We start from the raw sequence: 22,500 nt of genomic DNA, 5'->3' as shown, positions 1-22,500 counted from the left end.
GCTACAACAGTAGCTTCTACAAGCAAAACACCAGCTACAACAGTAGTTTCTACAAGCAAGACACCAACTACAACAGTAGTTTCTACAAGCAAGACACCAGTTACAACAGTAGTTTCTACAAGCAAGACACCAGCTACAACAGTAGCTTCTACAAGCAGGACAGCTACAACAGTAGCTTCTACAAGCAAAACACCAGCTACAACAGTAGCTTCTACAAGCAAGGCACCAACTACAACAGTAGTTTCTACAAGCAAGGCACCAACTACAACAGTAGTTTCTACAAGCAAGACACCAACTACAACAGTAGTTTCTACAAGCAAGACACCAACTACAACAACAGCTTCTACAAGCAAGACACCAGCTACAACAGTAGCTTCTACAAGCAAAACACTAGCTACAACAGTAGCTTCTACAAGCAAAACACTAGCTACAACAGTAGCTTCTACAAGCAAAACACTAGCTACAACAGTAGCTTCTACAAGCAAAACACTAGCTACAACAGTAGCTCCTACAAGCAAAACACCAAATACAACAGTAGTTTCTACAAACAATACACCAGCTACAAGAGTTTCTTCTACAAGCAAGACACCAACTACAACAGTAGTTTCTACAAGCAAGACACCAGCTACAACAGTAGCTTCTACAAGCAAAACACCAGCTACAACAGTAGTTTCTACAAGCAAGACACCAGCTACAGCAGTAGTTTCTACAAGCAAGACACCAACTACAACAGTAGTTTCTACAAGCAAGACACCAGCTACAACAGTAGCTTCTACAAGGAAAACACCAGCTACAACAGTAGTTTCTACAAGCAAGACACCAGCTACAACAGTAGTTTCTACAAGCAAGACACCAGCTACAACAGCAGTTTCTACAAGCAAGACACCAGCTACAACAGCAGTTTCTACAAGCAAGACACCAGCTACAACAGTAGTTTCTACAAGCAAGACACCAGCTACAACAGTAGTTTCTACAAGCAAGACACCAGCTACAACAGTAGTTTCTACAAGCAAGACACCAGCTACAGCAGTAGTTTCTACAAGCAAGACACCAGCTACAACAGTAGTTTCTACAAGCAAGACACCATTTACAACAGTAGCTTCTACAAGCAAGACACCAGCTACAATACCTACATGGAAGACACCAGCTACAACAGTAGTTTCTACAAGCAAGACACCAACTACAACAGTAGCTTCTACAAGCAAAACACCAGTTACAACAGTAGTTTCTACAAGCAAGACACCAGCTACAACAGTAGTTTCTACAAGCAAGACACCAACTACAACAGTAGTTTCTACAAGCAAGACACCAGCTACAACAGTAGTTTCTACAAGCAAGACACCATTTACAACAGTAGCTTCTACAAGCAAGACACCAGCTACAATACCTACATGGAAGACACCAGCTACAACAGTAGTTTCTACAAGCAAGACACCAGCTACAACAGTAGTTTCTACAAGCAAGACACCAACTACAACAGTAGTTTCTACAAGCAAGACACCAGCTACAACAGTAGTTTCTACAAGCAAGACACCAGCTACAACAGTAGCTTCTACAAGCAAGACACCAGCTACAACATTAGTTTCTATAAGCAAGACACCAGTTACAACAGTAGTTTCTACAAGTAAGACACCAGCTACAACAGTAGCTTCTACAAGCAAAACACCAGCTACAACAGTAGTTTCTACAAGCAAGACACCAGCTACAACAGTAGTTTCTACAAGCAAGACACCAGTTACAACAGTAGTTTCTACAAGCAAGACACCAGCTACAACAGTAGTTTCTACAAGCAAGACACCAGCTACAACAGTAGTTTCTACAAGCAAGACACCAGCTACAACAGTAGCTTCTACAAGCAAGACACCAGCTACAACAGTAGTTTCTACAAGCAAGACACCAGCTACAACAGTAGTTTCTACAAGCAAGACACCAACACCAACTGTTGCTTCTACAAGCAAGACACCAGCTACAACAGTAGCTTCTACAAGTAAGACACCAGCAACAACAGATGTTTCTACAAGCAAAGCGCCAGCTACAATACCTACAAGCAAGACAGCAACTACAACAGTAGCTTCTATAGGCAAGACACCAGCTACAATAGTAGCTTCTACAAGCAAGACACCAACTACAACAGTAGTTTCTACAAGCAAGACACCAACTACAACAGTAGTTTCTACAAGCAAGACACCAACTACAACAGTAGTTTCTACAAGCAAGACACCAACTACAACAGTAGTTTCTACAAGCAAGACACCAGCTACAACAGTAGCTTCTATAAGCAAGACACCAACTACAACAGTAGCTTCTACAAGCAAAACACCAGTTACAACAGTAGTTTCTACAAGCAAGACACCAGCTACAACAGTAGCTTCTATAAGCAAAACACCAGCTACAACAGTAGTTTCTACAAGCAAGACACCAGCTACAACAGTAGCTTCTACAAGCAAAACACCAGCTACAACAGTAGTTTCTACAAGCAAGACACCAACTACAACAGTAGTTTCTACAAGCAAGACACCAGCTACAACAGTAGTTTCTACAAGCAAGACACCAACTACAACAGTAGTTTCTACAAGCAAAACACCAGCTACAACAGTAGTTTCTACAAGCAAGACACCAGTTACAACAGTAGTTTCTACAAGCAAAACACCAGCTACAACAGTAGTTTCTACAAGCAAGACACCAGTTACAACAGTAGTTTCTACAAGCAAGACACCAGCTACAACAGTAGTTTCTACAAGCAAGACACCAGCTACAACAGTAGCTTCTACAAGCAAGACACCAGTTACAACAGTAGCTTCTACAAGCAAGACACCAGCTACAACAGTAGTTTCTACAAGCAAGACACCAGTTACAACAGTAGTTTCTACAAGCAAGACACCAGCTACAACAGTAGCTTCTACAAGCAAGACACCAGTTACAACAGTAGCTTCTACAAGCAAGACACTAGCTACAACAGTAGTTTCTACAAGCAAGACACCAGCTACAACAGTAGTTTCTACAAGCAAGACACCAGCTACAACAGTAGCTTCTACAAGCAAGACACCAGTTACAACAGTAGCTTCTACAAGCAAGACACTAGCTACAACAGTAGTTTCTACAAGCAAGACACCAACTGCAACTGTAGTTTCTACAAGCAAGACACCAACACCAACTGTTGCTTCTACAAGCAAGACACCAACTACAACAGTAGTTTCTACAAGCAAGACACCAACTACAACAGTAGCTTCTACAAGTAAGACACCAGCAACAACAGATGTTTCTACAAGCAAAGCGCCAGCTACAATACCTACAAGCAAGACACCAACTACAACAGTAGCTTCTACAAGCAAGACACCAACTACAACAGTAGCTTCTACAAGCAAGACACCAACTACAACAGTAGCTTCTACAAGCAAGACACCAACTACAACAGTAGCTTCTACAAGCAAGACACCAACTACAACAGTAGTTTCTACAAGCAAGACACCAGCTACAACAGTAGTTTCTACAAGCAAGACACCAACTACAACAGTAGCTTCTACAAGCAAGACACCAGCTACAACAGTAGCTTCTACAAGCAAGACACCAGCTACAACAGTAGCTTCTACAAGCAAGACACCAGCTACAACAGTAGTTTCTACAAGCAAGACACCAGCTACAACAGTAGTTTCTACAAGCAAGACACCAGCTACAACAGTAGTTTCTACAAGCAAGACACCAGTTACAACAGTAGTTTCTACAAGCAAAACACCAGCTACAACAGTAGTTTCTACAAGCAAGACACCAGTTACAACAGTAGTTTCTACAAGCAAGACACCAACTACAACAGTAGTTTCCACAAGCAAGACACCAGCTACAACAGTAGTTTCCACAAGCAAGGCACCAACTACAACAGTAGTTTCCACAAGCAAGGCACCAACTACAACAGTAGTTTCCACAAGCAAGGCACCAACTACAACAGTAGTTTCCACAAGCAAGGCACCAACTACAACGCCTACAAGCAAGACACCAGCTACAACAGTAGCTTCTACATGCCAGACACAAGCTATAACTGTAGCTTCTACAAACAATACACCAGATTCAGTGGTAGATTTTACAAGTAAGATAACTACAACATCTATATGCAAGACATCAGCTACTGCAAGCAAGAATCCAGCTACAACTGTAGTTTCTGCATGCAAGACACCAGCTACTAATGTAGCTTCTACAAACAAGAATCCAGTTTCTACAAACAAGATACATGGTATAACAGTATCTTCTACAAGCAATTTACAAACTACAACAGCTTCAACAGGCAAGACATCAGATACAACAGTAGCTTCTACAAGCAAGACACTAACTACAACAGTTTCCAATAGGAAGGAACCATGCACAACAAATGCTACAATTCAGACACCAGCCACAGCAACAGCTTCCTCAAGCAAGTTGACAGCTACAACAACAGCTTCTACAAGTAAGATGTTAATCACAGCACCTTCAGCTAACAAAACACTAACTGCAAAAAAAACAATGTCACTACTATCTACAAACAAGTCAACAACCAGTAATAGAAGTTCTACAACCACAACAGTAGTCAGTAGTCCATCAGCCTTTACATTTAAGACACTAAACAGGATAGTTACACAACCATCAGCTAAATTACCAAGCGCTGTATCATGTGTTACAAGCAGGGGACCAGTTACACTAAAATTTGCAGGTAAAGTGCTCATCAACACTATATCAAATTCTGCCAATAATTTATCTTCAGATGAGATGACAAGTACTACCCCATCAGAGCCTGTGACTGCAACACCAGCTACCTGTAAGGATTCTACAAGCACAGATCTCAATTCATCTAAAAATCCAAATATCACAGGTAAAACAGTAAGGAGTCCTGTAGTGTCACATGCTAAGATGTTGTCTACAACACTTGCAGGCCCTACAAAGCGAGTACCAGTTACTGCCCCTTCAGGTTCTTCAGGCAAGACACCGATCTCTTCATCATTACAGGTTAGATATATTTCATCTCAAAACCCTTTATATTCAGATATTTTTTCTCTCTTTCTCTCTCTTCCTCCTTCCATCCCTATACCACTCTCACTTCCACTTCCTCTCTCTATCTCTTTCTTTCTTCCCCTCTCTCTTTCTTTTATTTGGATATATTCCTTTTTCAAAAATATATAAAAAATCCAAAAGAATGGGGACAATACAACCTGCTAAAGTTGCAGGTCACCACTTGACTCCATATTTATATGGAAAAGAGGGAGCCAAATAGTCTGTAAAGAAAAATTTCTTCTTGTAGAAAGCCATTTTATTATTGATTATGATTCATTTTTTGTCTTAATGCACAGTGTTTAACTTGTTATGCTCATCTGTACAGGTTATGAAAGGAACTGCATCCATTTTGAGAAGTTCCAGAAATATTAGGTATGTTTTTTTTTACCCACCCCCTTTTCATCTTTTTTTATCGTAGCACTATTATTAAATTATCTTTCATCATGAATAAAACTGCAGAACAAATTAAGAATAGTTCATACTATATCTATCGGTTTTTAGTATATGTATATATGTATATACATTCTTTAATCTAGCAAACCAGATGATGACACTCGAGAACCCTTCTTTAAGAATGTTGTTGTTCTTGGCAACATTATGTACAAAAAAGTTCTTTCCAAATTAACTTCAGCCAAAGTAAGTAAGGTGAAGTATAAACGATATATTATTGAAGCTACTTGGGATAAGTTTAATGAAACCCAGTGATTATATGTGATAGATATAACAATATCCTAACTTTCTCACCACCTTTTTCCTCCTAAAAATTTTCAGGTTATTGTTCTGGCAAATGAGGACATAAGACTGTCAACCATTTCAGACATAGTGAGTAAAAATCTGACTGAAGAGACGAAAAACTCTCTGTGGGTCTTAACAATGGGAATCTATGACTTTGTTGAGTTTGAACCCTGCTCCTCCTGCAGGAGATGTTTCCCTCGACTCTCTTCTCTCACTTTCAGAGAGTGCAATACCAGAAAGAGGATGAAAGACATGGTAAGGCTCATGCTGTACCTCAGCAAGCAAATGAAAGAGGCCGTGCAAAGGAAACTCGGAAGCCGTGGTGTCGTGGTGTTAGTCCCTCCTGTGCCAGCCACTGTGGTTGAGGAGGAGAGCTTCCCAGTGCACGATGACCTCCATAAGATCTGTGAAATTAATAATTGGTATTGCACTCCAAGCAAGATTTTAAACTGTTTGTATGCTGTTTTCAATGCATATTGCAATGCATTGCATATTGATGAGGATTTGATCAACTGTGGAATGTCGCCACAGGTGATCATGCAGTACAGAGAAGCACTTAATGGCAGGAACCTAGTGCCAGTAATGGATTTCCAGGATTACACATATGTAAGTAAAGCGTGGATAGTGATGATGAAAGTGATTATCCAAATGGCACTAAGACTTACACCAAGACAGCTGATATCTCAGGGATCAATAGAAGAGTCAAAGCCCCATCCGACGCTAGTGACTGAGAGGAGGAAATCAGAGTCCGGGTCTCTGCCAGTCTCCAGACCTTCAGAGCAAGAAAGTCTGAATCAAAAATCCACAGCAGCACCTCTCACAAGTCCTTCAGAGCTGGATAAACCCACCTCTAGCCCAACACCAGCAATGGCCTCACCTTCAAAACAAGGAACACTTAACCCAAGTCCTACTCCGGCTGCTGTCATGAAATCAGAGCAAGATGTGTCAAATGCCAGATGGAAAGCAGTGACAGTCATGGAACTCCCAGAGCAAGTAAAATCAAACCCCACATTGACCCCAGCAGTCCTCATGCAACATGATGAATTAAACCTTAATCCTGCACCAAAAGAGGCCATGACACCAAAGACTTCAGAGAAGGGAGAACTGGTAAATAAACTGAACTACAATTACAATAATGTTATCATCATTGGATCCAAATGCATGTATACACAGTTGAAGCTTATGGAGCTGGATCTGCCATTACATTTCATTGACCAGAGAGTATACTTTAATGATTTGAACAAAGTTATAATTAAAGAATATCAAAAGAATTGGTCCCATCATGCTCTCTGGGTATTGCTGGTGGACTTGCCTTCACTCTTGTATACTCCTACTCTTGCCGGGCCAAAATGCCTAGAGGCTAAATGTCTAAATCCTGCGCTGTACTGTGATCTGAAAAAATCGTATTCATTTACTCAAGTCAAGAGGGACATTAGCAAAATCATTAACCAAGCCAGGGATTTCATCTCCTGTGCCAAAGAATATTTGGGGGAGGGTTCTTCCATAGTCCTAGCTCCCATCCCCCCAGACGCTGTTGTATGGGCAGGGGTAAACTCCCATTGTTCACATAGCTACATTCATGCAGTGAGGGAAAAGAAGCTGAACATCTCATTTCTTATTGGCCAATCGCAGCTGTGGAATGTGTACAGTACTGCTCTCATATCTGAGTGGATGGCAATGCTAGAGGACCTGTCTCTCAAAGCAGAGCAGAGAGCACTGCTGAGGAAGTACCACAGTGAAAGGAAGCTTATATTGAGTTTCATAGACATTACACAAGATATTTCAAAGGATGTGGGAGTATTGAGGCATTGGAATAAACTTATGAAAGACATGCTTCAATGCTTGATGAATACAGAGGATACTAAAGGACAGCCAGTCCAGGAAGGATCAACATTCTATGGTAAGCTTAATTTATGTCTTGACACAGGTAATATATATTTATTATTTTCAGATTTCATGTTCTTGCAGATCCAAAAGCATTCATTTTTGTATTCAAAATTTCCAGTAGATCAAGTTTTTTTCTTCTTTACAATAAGTACTCATGATTCTGTTATCCTCTCTGTTTTATGTACTAAAAAAAGTTGTGCTTTGCAGTAAAGTTGCAACTTCAGTTATTCATAGATTATCAAAAATACAGTACATTAGAAATTGCAAATCTAGAGGCAGAATTTAAGTAGGAAAAGACAAAAGTAGTCTAGGAAAAGATCTAAGTTGAACCTTCCCATTTTGACTTTTAGAATTCCATAGATAATCAGACACATGAAAAAAATACAGATACCTTAATAGGTATCTGTATCCATCAAGATGGATAATAACCCACCATGTGGTCAAGGTCAAACTGACTCAGTAAGTGATCATGTTTGATGGAATGTTTGTTTTGAAACCTCAGCCAGCAACTAATGCTAGTTAGCAAGTTATGTTTCACTTCATCTCCTTGCTGCTTTTTATGATTCTCCCAATGGTGAATATTGAATTTAATTATTTTAGGGAGAGTAAAAATCCCTCCTCAAAAAGATGTGGAAATTTTGTTGGGTGAAAGAAACTTTATGATCATGACTCATCGGTGAATGTCATTAAAATATAGAATATTTGCACATGATCACCATTCTTGGCTTATCCATTGCCGAGCTAGGATCACGGTAGGATTTCCAAGTTGTCAATGAATCCAAAATCACACATCAATAGAATGTTAGAGTTAGGAGACCAATGTATTCTTATATTTATAAATGCTGAATTGTAGTTATCTGATATTGTATATACACAGAGCACATTTAATTGTACATGTATTTAATCTTTTCTTTTTATTTTCAGAAGAGACTCCACAAAATCCAGCTAAATGTCCAGGAGACAGCCATGTAGATGCTGAAGGATCAGTCACAAAAGAGAATGAAGAAAACTTGCATGTAAGACTAAGTGAAAATCAGAAACTTCCTGAACCAAATCCAAATTCCTTCGAACTTGAAATCGCAAAGAGCAAAGGACCAGCAGCTGTGTTCAGTAACCGACTGGATTCTCATATACCTGATGCAGTTGAGAAGTGTGCACTGGAGAAAGACGAGAAGCACAGCGTGGGAGAGGCTTCAATCCTGCAGAATAGGAATCTTCCAAGCAGAGAACCAGGTATGATGAGCAGCTGAGAAATAGGAGTGGTGTATTTCTGATAACCAACAAAAGTGGAAATGAATAGCAAAACAATATAATGTGTCATTACAGTGGCCAAGTCTTGACTCATATATCGTGTGTATTTTTTTTTTTTTTTAATCTAGTAAATAATGATATTGATAACATTTTGTTAGTATTTTGCACACACTTTATAAAGTTTAAGAGATGGAAATTATTAGATTCCTCTTCGTTTCCAGGAAATAACCCTCAGAATCAGGTGAAGAAGTCAGCTGATTGTCCAGCAGAATGGAAGACAACACCAACTGGACAAAAAGAAGAACAGAGTCAAGTGCCAGGAAACCCATTTGCGGAAGGATTTGAGGATAGTGTTGAAATTATAACAGCTAAGGCCACTGTTGAGCAGCACCAAAATAAAATTACTAGCATTGTAGGCAAGAAGCAGTCAGAGGATTGGACCAAAAATGAGGAAAAAGATCCCTGCAAATCGACTGAGTCAGCATTAGGTGTTAGGGAAGGAGACCGGACCCGAGAGGAAGTAGGGAACGAGATGAAGTTGGGAGTCCCAGTTTGTCACAAAGCAAAGACTCCCTCAGTTGAAGAACCAAGTAAGTTTACAGGTTGTAGATTGTTCCTTGAATGTGAATAGCAAATATTGTAAAAGAAGGATTATAGTTAACAGGTGTTATCTGCACATTCTTCAGTTATAAGGAGCAATGTCAGGATGTCATATGTTCATGTTTATAGTTTGACTTCAATGATTAGTCATGATTTAATTTAAAAAATAGAATAGTTTATTGATGTAGAGCTTATATCTACATATATTTATGGATAGAAAGATAGATAGATAAGATTACTTCTTTTATGATTTGCAAAAATAACCAGCTTCACTATTCTATAAAACCACCAGGTCTTCATAAGAAAAGTATGAAAAGGGATGAGAAAGATACTGGAGTAACAGGGCAGTCATGCAGGCAGGAAGATAAAAACATTTCTGAAAGTTCAAAACTTCATCCCAATGCAGAACCACCAAGCAAAACTGACTCTCAGAAGTGCTCTGAATTATCATATGGTGTAGTGAAGAATGCACCTAATGAACTAGAGTCTCTCTCCGTCGACAAGGAAGAATGTATGTCGAGTCAAACAGAAGGAGATAGGTTTGGAAAATCAGTCAGTACAAGCAGTCCTCTTGCCTTGGAAGCTGAAGACTGCCAAATGCAGGAGATAGGATTGACTTCATGTGAAGGTCATAAGGAAGTTTCTCATGCTGAGCAGATGATGGCTGATTCATCTGTTTCATCTGCTGGAGAGTCTTCCTGTAATGTAGGGAATAAGTCTACCGAACAGCAGATAAATAATGTAATGTTTTCAGTGAAGATTCAGAAAGTACCTTTGATTTGTTCTAAAGGATCTGTGTTCTCAAAACTAGGAGATTCTGAAGCTAATCATACTGAGAAAGATGTAGCAAAAAAGTCATGTGGCGAAAAAGGTAAAGCTTTAAAGTATATCATTCCATCAGACAAGGAGACTAATGCCTCACAAGGTACAATTTCTAGAGTTCCTCCTTCCATTCTGCCCAAACTTGTGCAGCCAGATGCAATCAACAGGCAAGACTATGGTCAGAAAGCACCTCTTGCTCCCCAAGAAGCTAAACAACAGGAAGAGGAAATGATCAAACAGGACTCACTCTCACAACCTACCAGGAAAGAGGAAAAGCCACCAAGAGCCGCAAAAATACTAGCTGCAGTAAGGAGAAGCTCAGCAACAACAGGAGAAAACAAATGTTGGATTACTATTGACAATATCGCTCCTCATTTCAAAGATGAAGCTGTCAAGAATATCCTGGAGGTGTGCGGAGTCATCAAGTCCTTTAAACGTCCAGTCACGCAGTTCGATAAAGTAGCAAGTAAATAAATAGTCTACCTGCTGGATTTCTCTTTTCAACTTGACTTCTATTGAAAATAGATTATGATTCTTTTGTCTCTGTCAGCAGTAGCAGTAGCCATGACCGTGTAAAACTCAATAAGATGAAAGTTAACTCTTGATTTCCTTATTGCTCTTCAGGTATTCTGATGGTGGAATTTGGCGATTCCTGTGCAGTTTCCGATGCTCTGGGTGTCCTCAACTCTTATAAGATTTTTGGGAAGAACGTAAAAGCAAAGAGATTTGGAGGAGCCAACTTGCCAGTGGATGTCTCAGGTTACTGTTTGCCTTAATTTGATCTTTCTCTCTCTTCTCTTTCTTTTCTTTCTCTCTCTTTTCTTTCTCTCTCTTTTTCTCTCTCTTCTCTCTCTTTTCTTTCTCTCTCTTTTCTCTCTCTCTTTTCTCTCTTTTCTGTCTTTTCTCTCTCTCTTCTCTCTCTTTTCTCTTCTCTCTTTTCTCTCTCTCTTTTTTTTTCTCTCTCTTTTTTTTTTCTTTCTCTCTTTTTTTTTTCTCGCTCTCTTTTCTCTCTCCTCTCTCTCATTTCTCTCTCCTCTCTCTCCTCTCTCTCATTCCTCTCTCTTCTCTCTCTCATTCCTCTCTCTTCTCTCTCTCTTCTATCTCTCTTCTCTCTCTCTCTTCTCTCTCTCTCTTCTCTCTCTCTCTTCTCTCTCTCTTCTCTCTCTTCTTTCCTCTCTCTCTTCTCTCTCTCTCTCTCTTTTCTCTCTCTCTCTTTTCTCTCTTTCTCTCTTCTCTCTCTCTCTCTTTTCTCTCTCTCTCTTTTCTCTCTCCTCTCTCTCATTTCTCTCTCCTCTCTCTCATTCCTCTCTCTTCTCTCTCTTTTCTCTCTCTCTCTTTTCTCTCTCCTCTCTCTCATTTCTCTCTCCTCTCTCTCATTCCTCTCTCTTCTCTCTCTCTTCTCTATCTCTTCTCTATCTCTTCTCTATCTCTCTTCTCTCTCTCTCTTCTCTCTCTCTCTCTTCTCTCTCTCTCTTCTCTCTCTCTTCTCTCTCTCTCTCTTCTCTCTCCTCTCTCTCTCTCTTCTCTCTCTCTCTCTCTCTCTCTCTCTTCTCTCTCTCTCTCTCTCTCTCTCTCTCTCTCTCTCTCTCTCTCTCTCTCTCTCTCTCTCTCTCTCTCTCTCTCTCCTCTCCCTCTCTCTCTCTCTCCCTTCTCTCTCTCTCTCTCTCTCTCTCTCTCTCTCTCTCTCTCTCTCTCTCTCTCTCTGTTTCTGTCTCCCCTTCTCCCTTCTTTGCTCTCCCTCCCTCCTTCTCTCCCTATCTCTCTCCCCTCCCCTCCATCCCTCTCTCCTCCCCTCCCCTCCATCTCTCTCTCCCCTCCCCTCCCCTCCATCTCTCTCTCCTCCCCTCCCCTCCATCTCTCCCCTCCCCTCCCCTCCCCTCCCCCCTCTTTCTCCCTCCTCTCATTCCTTCCTTTTCTACCCCCCTTCCTCTTCCTCCCCCCTCCTTCCCCCCCTCTTCCCCCCTCATATACACATACAGGCAAGACTATTTTACAGCAGGGTTCAGTTCCAGCAAATCATTGAAAAGTGTAAAACAAGATCAGATTTTTTTTTTAAATTGAATGAAAGGAGTTTACTTTGCATTATCAGAACCTTCAGTTCCTCCCTTCTCCATGGAGAATGCCCAATTTTCTATGCAAAACCATTCACAACTTTGGCCCACAGTATTGCACTTCCTAGCCAAAGTTTAAAACCTGATGTACAAAGATGTTAAATGAGAACCACCTGTATGTGTGTATATATATATATTTTTTTTTATATTATTATTATCACCATAGGTGAACATCATCATCACTTTGTTATCGTTGATTTATTATTTTTTATTATTATTATTATATTAGTGTAAGATATGTTTGAATATAACTATATGAAATCTATTTTATATTATATATATATATATATATATATATATATATATATATATATATATATATATATATATATATATATATATGTATATATATATATATATATATATATATATATATGCAGCTTCTTTAAAAGATAACAGTAATTTCAATTACTCTTTTAGATATGATTTAAAAGCACATTCCTTTCCTTCAAACAGAGAGCCAAAACAAGGAACTGTTGTCAAAGATTATCACCAAGGCAACAGAAAATAACATCAAGATATACACGCAGGGAAACTTGGTGGTTAAGAAGCTGTCCGATGCCTTCACAGACATTCTAAAGAAGGGTGTGAGTGCTGGAAGAGATGCCGAGCCAAAGGATAATGCTCAAGAAGAGGAAGATTGTAATAAGGAAGTCCCCAAGAAGAAAGATTGTGAGACATGCAAAGATATACCCAGAAAGGATGATTGTGAGAGAGGAAAGGATGATTGTGATAACGGCAAAGAAAGTCTCCCAAAGATAGATTGTGATAAAGGCAAGGAGAATCTTGAAAAGAAAGGTTGTGGTGAAGAAAAGGAGAATCGCAAAAAGAAAGACCATGATGAAGAAAAGGAGAATCTCATGAAGAATGATCATGATAAATGCAAGGAGAATCTCGCAAAGAAAGATCATGATAAAGGCAAGGAGAATCTCGCAAAGAAAGGTTGTGATGAAGAAAAGGAGAATCTCAAAAAGAAAGATCATGATGAAGAAAGGGAGAATCTCGCAAAGAAAGATCATGATAAAGGCAAGGAGAATCTGGCAAAGAAAGATCATGATGAAGGAAAGGAGAATCTCACAAAGAAAGATCATGATGAAGAAAAGGAGAATCTCAAAAAGAAAGATTATGATGAAGAAAAGCAGAATCTCATAAAGAAAGATCATGATGAAGGAAAGGAGAATCTTGCAAAGAAATGTTGTGATAAAGGCAAGGAGAATCTCACAAAGAAAGATTGTGATAAAGGCAAGGAGAATCATGCAAAGAAAGATTGCGGTGAAGGCAACAAAGTTCTTAGAAAGGAAGCTAGTGATAGAGGCCAGAAAGTTCTCACAAAGATAGATACAGGCAAGAAAGATAAAGAAAAGAAAGATTGTGGTGTAAGCGAAGAAGATCTCCGAAAGGAAGATTCAGAAAAGGGCAAGGAAGATCTCAGAAAGGAGGCTTGTGATAAAGAGAAGGCAAAGCTCGAAAGGAAAGATTGTGATTCGAAAAATGAAGATAGTGACTTTGGTAAGGGAGATAGTAATAAAGGCAAGGAAGATCTCAAAAGGGAAGATAATGGGAAAAGAAAGGAAGATAGCAATAAATGCAAGAAGGACCTCACTAAAGGAGATTGTGATGGAGGAAAGGAAGAGGATGATGAAGGCAAGGGAGATCTCGAAAAGGAAGGTATCGGAAAAGGTGAGGAAGGCTGTGGTGAAGACAAGGTGGCTTGTGACAAAGGAAAGGAAGATTGTACCAGAGGCAAAGAGGATCTTAAAAGGGAAGATTTTGAAAAGGAAGATTGCAGCAGAGACAAGGGAGATTTCAGAAGGGAAGGTTTTGGAAAGGAAAATTGTGGAGAAGACAAAGAAGACCTCAAGAGAGAAGATTTAAAAATGAGTAAGGTAGAGTGCAATGAAAAAAAGGAAGATTTTGAAAAGGGTAAGGAAGATCTCAAAATAGAGGATTGTCATAAAGGCAAGGAAGATCTCAAGAAGGAAGCTACTAATAAAGGTAAGAAAGATCTTGAAAGGGAGGATTCTCATTGGAGGTAAAGAAGAGGGAAGTATTGGAGAAGGTAAATGTGAATGGAAGAGAGAGGCTTACATTGCTTTTCCCTGTCTCGAGTTGAGCTCCTTCTCATGCAAAGGAGCATTACAGGAAGTAGTTGAAACAGGAGAGGCAGATGAACAGGACAGGAAGTAGTTGAGAGAGAGAGGAAAAGGAACAGGATATGAAATAGGAGCCTAGGAATGTGTGATTGAGATACAAGGACTTTAATTTTCAGGAGAGAATTTTTTTTTCAGATACATGTAGTATAAAGGATACCAAGGTTCATGTAAGAGGAGGAGACCAAGGAAATTACTTATGCAGAAAGTGAAGGTGCATGTGTGATAGTTTTAGATTAATAGAGAGAATAATGAACAGGACAGAAGCCTAGGAGAGACTGGTGAGACAGGAGGGCAAAGACAGAACAAAGAAGTGTGGGTGTTGCTTGATTTATCTTTATTAACCCGCTAAATACTGGGCTTTGTGTGACTTAATCCCCCTTCACTGCAGCTGTGGCACATCTGTGATCAGCAGTTGTTCAGGCACAGCTGCAGAAACCTTTTGATATTGATTGGTCACTTGTTGAGTGAAAATTGCCTTACTAAAAGTTCATTGTGTGGAGAGCAGAAAGCAGGGAGGAGCATTGAGGAGAGGGGGGGCAGATAGGTTCATGGGGGGAAGGACAGGATGAACTATGTTTGCCAGCTGCCAAGCATGCTACTACGAGCATGTGCAGGGTGATGAGGGGTTAATCAGCAGTTGCTATTTTAACTTGCCTTTTATATTGGTGACAATGACTTCTTTTTCATTGGTGCTGGTATTAACCAGCCTTGAATGTCACAATGCTGGGGCTTTCGAATGCTGAAGCCTAAATCAATTAAATGACTGGCACCATATGGTGCCACCCAGCCACTGGGCTTTTGAATGAGCGGTACAGTAGTGTACCACCCGTCCAGAGAGGGTTAATTGTGATAATGGTCACAGTTGTAGTGGAAATATTTGAAGAACTGTATTGACCAGATTGATAATGTAATCTTTTATATTTCCTCTTGCAGATATTAAAGAGACAAAGGAAAGTCCCAAACCAGTCTCAGAGATCCATGACGATCTTATTTGCGGTCTGTCTGTGGGACATATTACAGAGCCACTAAAGGAGAAGGTTAAGTGGGTAATCAACCTTAAAAGTACGCAGGTCCCTCCCGCAAAGCACCTCAAACAAGATCACCAAGTCTCTGAAAAGGTGAAAGACGAGGACAACCAAGTCGCTGAGAAGGTGAAAGACGAGGACAACCAAGTCACTGAGAAGGTGGAAGACGAGGACAACCAAGTGGCTGAGAAGGTGAAAGGCGAGGACAATCAAATCGCTGAGAAGGTGAAAGACAAGTCCAGTGATGAAGACGTTGAAACTGTCCGCAAAGAAAGAAGAGACAGGGACCAGTGCCAAGGGAGGAGAGACATCTATGAAAGTAGCAGTGTAAGGCAGGCGAGGAGTAGAGAACACACCGCTCGAGATCGTAGCAGGAGGAGGAGGAGGAGGAGTAGGAGCCGCAGCAGGAGCCGCAGCAGGAGCCGCAGCAGGGAGAGGAGGAGCAGTGGCCGGGAGGAGAGAAGCAGGACCTGGCGGAGGAACTTTGACAAAGGTGAAAGAGGAACCAAGAGGAAAGCGAGGGACACTTCACCACCACGGCAGAGGAAGAGTGCCAGATATGATGAAAGCAGGAGTATCTATGAGTGGGAAGAAAGGAGATACCATCGCAGAAAGAATGAACACTGGGAACATCTCGAAAAAAGGCTGAGGTCTGAAGCCTCGTCAAGAAACCTGTCAGAGCGAAACAGATGTAATTATTGATCTGCCTATTTTTTATTCAGTATTTGTGAAAGTAATTCAAAACAAGTGGTAAACGATTTCAAGAAATTTTGTCTAATTCTGAAAATTCTTTTTTGTTTATCTCTTTTATCCTTTTTCTTCTTCTCCTTCTCCTTCTCTTACTATTTCTTTTTTCTTTCTTCTTTTTTCTTTTTCCATCTCTTCATCCTCCTCCTCCTCCTAATCCTAATCCTAATCCTCCTAATCCTAATCCTAATCTTCCTCCTCCTTCACTCCCCTCCCCCTCCTCTCCCTCCTCCCTTTCCTCCTCCTCCCTCTCCTCCTCCTCCTCCTCCTCCTCCTCCTCCTCCTCCTCCTCCTCCTCCTCCAACTCCTCCTCCTCCCAACTCCTCCTCCTCCAACTCCTCCTCCTCCAACTCCTCCTCCTCCCCCTCCCCCTCCCCCTCCTCCTCCCCCTCCCCCTCCCCCTCCCCCTCCCCTCCCCCCTCCTCCTCCCCTCCCCCTCCCCCTCCCCCTCCCCCTCCCCCTCCTTTATCTTCTTCTTCTTCTTGCAGGGGGAGCCAATTTTGTAGGACAAGAATCATTATGTTGCATAGATTTTAGCTTTTGATCTCCTCATTCCAAGCCGTGCAATGAGTAACACTTTAGTATATCATCTATAATACAGGGTTGTCAAATGGTCTGGCACGTTTTTGCATTCATACGGTGACCTATTCGCTCATCCAGCCATCCTGTACTTTTTTCTTAGATTTTTTGGAGTAGGCAAATGAAAGACATTATCCCAGTGTAATCAGTATTTAGAATGGTTCCTTTTATCTTTTACAGATAGTATTGTATGTGTGATAGTTTTTATTATAGTGTCCAAGGGAGAATAGCCTACAAGAGTTAGTTCAATTTTTCTCTTTTTTATATTGCTCAGCTCAGTTCACAATTGCGAAGTGTTCATAGGTAAGATATCTGGCCTTCATACTGTGTACTGAATCAAGGTAATTGAATTCTTGATTTTGTTTACTTGCTTGTTTTAAAGAGCTTTCAGCAACAAGTGCGAGATTGGACTCGGATCCAACTTTCCTGTTTTACTGTATTACTCCCCTAACAGGTGATTGTGAACTGCCCAGAGTTCTGTTGTCTGGCTTGCATACTATACTGTATGGCCTGCTATATGTGCCTGCTAAAGTTGATGATTCTGATACCCATGCTCTAATGGAGAACCCCTTTGTACAAGTTTCTTTCAAGTTTCTTTCAGCTCCTTGAATATTTTGATGAAAAGACAAAAAGTTGGCTGGGTGGAATATATTCTCATGGGCAAGAGCACATTGAACACATTCTTTTTAACCTTTTTGAAATGTATAATATTATTATTATCATTATTATTATTATTATTATTATTATTATTATTATTATTATTACATTATTAACAGCAATGATAGTAATTTAAAAAATGCAGAAAATTCATGGAATGAGTAAACTGGCAATAGCTAGTAATTGACTTCTCATTGACTAAGCACTTGCATTCATCTAACCTTTTATAACCTTTATTCTCTACAACCTCGTTTTCAAGATGTGGCCAGCGGATCACACAGGGTTTCCAAAAGACGGCCATCCCACTCGTCGCCCGAAAGAGAAGGCAGGAGGAGGCGGAGATCTCAAGAGAAACGGAAGTCAAGCTCCTACAGAAGACGTCCAAGCTTGTCACGATCACCATCACCATCACCGTCATGTTCATCATCATCGTCTTTAACATCTCCATCCTCAGAGATTTCATGTTCCATATCACCAACGAAGTCATCCATTTTAACCGACTCACTTTTATCCTCGCTCACAACTTTAAGGAATGCGTCATCAACATTGACTTCATCACTTGCAGCACCCGCTTCATCTCCTGACTCATTATCCTCATCCTCACAGCCTGTATCCACATCAATGCCTTCTTCTACAGCCTTGCCAGCTACTGTGTCACCAGCGGCAATATCTTCAGATTCAGTATGTGATGAAAGGTCAGAATGAAATGATAAATCACATGGTTACTGAGACTTAAGGTTGAAGGTACATGTCAGGTTATTTATATCTGTTTTATGAAATCATTAATTGCACTAGAAGTTACATAAGCAGAGAGATGATTATTCTGAGAACCTCACCTTTCACTTTTTCCTGTAATGATTACACTCAGTCACTACACTTTCAAGTTCACCATTCAGCATTGCCAAAGTGTTATTCATCAGTATCAAGTACTATATCTGAAAGATACCCCATATCCCATACTTGCAATTTACACATTGGTAATGCTGAGTGGTGAACTTGAAAGGCAGATGACTGATCATAATGGGAAATTTATATAATTTAGCTCAGCTACTGTCATTGTGTTTTGGTAGTCCACCTAGATTTTTCAAGATTGACTAGAGCCAAGTTGCTTTTATCCTCAGTGTTAGTAATCTCTGAGCAAATGAAATTAGAATGGTGGTGATGCCATTGAGAAGGACAGACTGAAGTAGAATACATAAACATATTTAGTAGATTATCCATTGTGTGATTGGAGATAAAAGATCTCATCATAATAATGTCATATTTCCACAAAGTAAATATCAGATTACTATATTACAGTTCAGGCAGAGGGAGAGACAAGGAAAAAATTGAATTGGGATAATACTAAGCATGATTTTAAAACCTGAATTTTTTTTTATTGAACCACCAGGACCATGAACCAGCTGGAGAAAGCAGAGAAAGACTTGAAGAATGAGTTGATGTCGGAATACCAAGTGTTCTTAGAAATGCCAGAAATCCACCCACAGTTTCAAGAGGTGCGAGACATGTTCATGGAAGAGTATCAGAGGAAGTTCGGAGATGTGGAGGACCTAGAACTGCGTGACACGATTTGGACGAAGTTTTGGGAGGAAGTTTTGCAGGAGAAACAAGAATCCGAGTGGCAGGAAAAGCTCGAAATACTCAGGAAGCAGTGCAAGGCTCTTGAAAGCACCGCAGATCCGTCCAAGGAAAGTGATATAGCGACAGAACGGACAGGCCAGTTAGAGAATTTTTCATCCCAGGAAAAAATCTGCAATATGAAATCCCAAAAGAGTGAGCAAAGTGTGATGCTGCCTCCATCCTGTGGAAAAGAAAATATCTCTGGCATGGATGAAAACTTGGTAAAATGCTCTCTGTTGCAGACTTTTGCAATACTGGAGGAGCTCTCGGAATTCCTTGGCATTTTTGGTCCAGCAATGAAAATGCTAATGCAGGAGGTTGTGAAATTAGGCGTGAGCTCTAAAGAAGCCTTGGAAGTTCTAAGCAATGAGGATAACAATATATTGATTAAAACAGTTGCTCACAAGCTTTTAAGTCTGAGCAAAGCGGTAGAAAGTCCCCTTAGTGATAGGCTGCTGGAAGGAAGCACAGAAACCTTAAAGTTACTCAAGTTTTCAGTATTGCAACTTGAAGTGAAGAAATCTTATAATGGAGTAGACATACAAGCTGTTGCAAAATCCTCCCACAAAAAGGACGTCTCGTCAACCATCGAGATGATCAAGAATTCGCTCCGAGAAAGTGGCGTTGACAATTACTCGGCAGAGGATGTAAATCAGATATACTTGGCTGTGTCTCAACAGCACTTGGATATGGCTTTATAGATTAGAAGTCTTTGATTACGATTAAGTGACTGAAGGCAATAACTGAACGATTATAATGAATATTAGGAGTCTATGTCATATCTCATATTTATGCCTAATAATATAGAAAAAAAGATGTTTTTTTTATGATTTCAGACCAGTTATTCATGTATGCATCTTGTTTGGATGGTCATATTGTAACATGTTGCATGTTTTAACACAAGAGAAATTAAGAGTTTCTGTTTTTTTAATCTCATTAACTGTCCTCTTGTGGAAGTGAGGAAGGCTATATGTAGAAAATATATGTATTACCTTCTTTAATTCCATTTAAAATACAAGTTTTCGTTTAAGTACACTAGTATTGTTTAGTATGTACACATTTTACATGTATACCCTGTAAAAATTATTGATATTTTTTTAATGTAATTTTAATAAAGTCACTCTTAATTCTGTCATTTTTTTTCACCTTCTGCAGTTATACCATTTTCAAAAGAAAAATCCAGAATATTTGTCATATGACATTAAAAATGCGCTGTAGAAATCAGTCTTTCTCCTTTCTAAGAATAAAGCCATATACACATGCAACATAAACATTGTTTCAAATGCATGGTTTATCAGAGTCCATCCTAAGGTTATGAGAATACTTTACTCCCCATTGAAATATAATGGGATCGATTGAGAGATTGACTAAATGATTGACAGATTTGATTAGAGATTGAGTTGAAATGTTACCTACCTCTTACGGTGTGTTTAGAGAAAGAGAGAGGGTGAGTGTTTGTCAGTCAGGCTGTGAGTTAAACTTGACTCAGGTGAAGCTCTATCTCTCTCTCTCTCTTTCTTTCTCTCTCTCTCTCTCTCTCTCTCTCTCTCTCTCTCTCTCTCTCTCTCTCTCTCTCTCTCTCTCTCTCTCTCTCTCTCTCTCTCTCTCTCTCTCTCTCTCTTTCTCTCAATCAGCAGTTCATTACAGTTTCAGTTAATACTGATTATGATTAATTATGTGATGATAATTGTAATAACAGCAGTAATAGTGATGATGGCAATAGTGTAACTAACTGATTCTGTAAGAAGAAATCAAGAATGACAAATCCGACAATATTAATTCAGTAAAACTAATATCAATAATTATTATCATGAACCATGATAATGGTATCAGTAATAATAATGATCATAATACAAAATCTCTTAAGCATACATGTCAATCGGCGATGAAAAATTATGATTAAAATACTTGTAATAACCATGGTAATAGAAAAGGCAATAATGGTAATATTTGAAAATTATAGTAATGAAGACATGACCACCAATGATGATTGAATTATAGTCATATATTTAGTAACAGTATTAGTATTTACAATCGTTTTATAGTAATAACGATAATCATTAATATAAAGAGTACTGCAACGGTGACACCAACACCAGTTTAGATAATCATAGAAAAAATGAAAATTATCATCAATCAAATGTGTCAGATACCATTAAGAAACAATAATTCCTAAATGAGAAACTTGAGGTCCGTTCTACCGGTTCCCGTCTCTCGAGAAATTCTAGAATTGATATATAATATCAAGGGATATTATAATATCACGCAAGTTATGTACGATTTTTTTTTTTTTGTGTGTGTGTGTGTGTGTGTTTATGTGTGTGAGAGAGAGTATAAGTGTGAGTGTGAGTGAGAGTGAGAGTAAGAGTGAGTGTGTGTGTGTGTGTGTAAGAGAGAGAGAGAGAGAGAGAGAGAGAGAGAGAGAGAGAGAGAGAGAGAGAGAGAGAGAGAGAGAGAGAGAGAGAGAGAGAGAGAGAGAGAGAGAGAGAGAGAGCGAGAGAGAAAGAGAGAGACGGAGAGAGACAGACAGACACCCCGCGTTAGGGTGTTTCAATAAATGCAATTTATTCGAAATCATGCTGCAAGTTTATAAATAAGCGGCTACTATGATACAACCATGATGTGAACAATATCGACCAAATCAAAAAGATACATTTCAGGGAGGTAAAATTTGTATTTACAATTGTATATATATATTTTCAATAATCTTAAAATATCTCTCGCCGACCTGCAGATGTGGTTCGGGTCTTGGCAGGAAATCACCCAAAGGAAAGAGCACATCAGTTGCCGCACATCATTCCAAAGCACTCGGGTCACCCACATGAATGGACGAAATATATATATATATTCGATACCCACATGATAAAGAATAAAATAATATACGAAATGCGAATGATATGATATACGAAATATATTATAATATACGAAATAATATGCGAATGTAATATAATAATATAATATACGAAATAATATACGAAATACGAATAATACAATATACGAAATATATTCTACACCCACATGGTATAGAATAAGATAATCCTGCATCCTCTAAATATGATCAATTCACAATCACGACTGGTATAGTTTTCTTCGTTATCGTAATGTCGATCCGACGAAATAGTTAACGCTGTATAAATCCCAATTTTTCCGATAGATTTCGCTCAGTATATTACCACCTGCTCCAGCCTTACTCCATATGGATTGAGAAATAAAGTGTCATTACTCAACATGTCATGAAGGATATGGAAAAAAGTGGTTCAACTGAAATCGCAAGAGAATTCACTTTAAAGATTTCAA

At 39.5% G+C, this 22,500-nt stretch overlaps 1 protein-coding gene across 1 annotated transcript in view; it reads left to right on the top strand.

The window, feature by feature from the left end:
• Positions 1 to 20,331, top strand: part of LOC122256343 (uncharacterized) — a 30,710-nt gene extending 10,379 nt beyond the window's left edge. The window contains exons 4-16 of the mRNA XM_086555460.1: positions 1,927 to 2,113; positions 3,845 to 4,435; positions 4,730 to 4,971; positions 5,342 to 5,388; positions 5,553 to 5,652; positions 5,788 to 7,651; positions 8,563 to 8,871; positions 9,111 to 9,479; positions 10,936 to 11,070; positions 12,879 to 14,417; positions 15,509 to 16,291; positions 17,843 to 18,278; positions 18,974 to 20,331. Of these exons, the coding sequence (XP_086411586.1) occupies positions 1,927 to 2,113; positions 3,845 to 4,435; positions 4,730 to 4,971; positions 5,342 to 5,388; positions 5,553 to 5,652; positions 5,788 to 7,651; positions 8,563 to 8,871; positions 9,111 to 9,479; positions 10,936 to 11,070; positions 12,879 to 14,417; positions 15,509 to 16,291; positions 17,843 to 18,278; positions 18,974 to 19,904 (7,533 nt within the window). The 3' untranslated portion in view covers positions 19,905 to 20,331. The remainder of the gene's footprint in view (positions 1 to 1,926; positions 2,114 to 3,844; positions 4,436 to 4,729; positions 4,972 to 5,341; positions 5,389 to 5,552; positions 5,653 to 5,787; positions 7,652 to 8,562; positions 8,872 to 9,110; positions 9,480 to 10,935; positions 11,071 to 12,878; positions 14,418 to 15,508; positions 16,292 to 17,842; positions 18,279 to 18,973) is intronic.
• Positions 20,332 to 22,500: the final 2,169 nt, after the last annotated feature.

The sequence above is a fragment of the Penaeus japonicus genome, unplaced genomic scaffold, assembly GCF_977035675.1.
Source record: "Penaeus japonicus unplaced genomic scaffold, GWHDUDI00000001_assembly GWHDUDI00000031, whole genome shotgun sequence".
Lineage (NCBI taxonomy): Eukaryota > Metazoa > Arthropoda > Malacostraca > Decapoda > Penaeidae > Penaeus > Penaeus japonicus.
The sequence above is the reverse complement of the archived record's forward strand: the minus strand, read 5'-3'. Positions and strand labels throughout refer to the sequence as shown.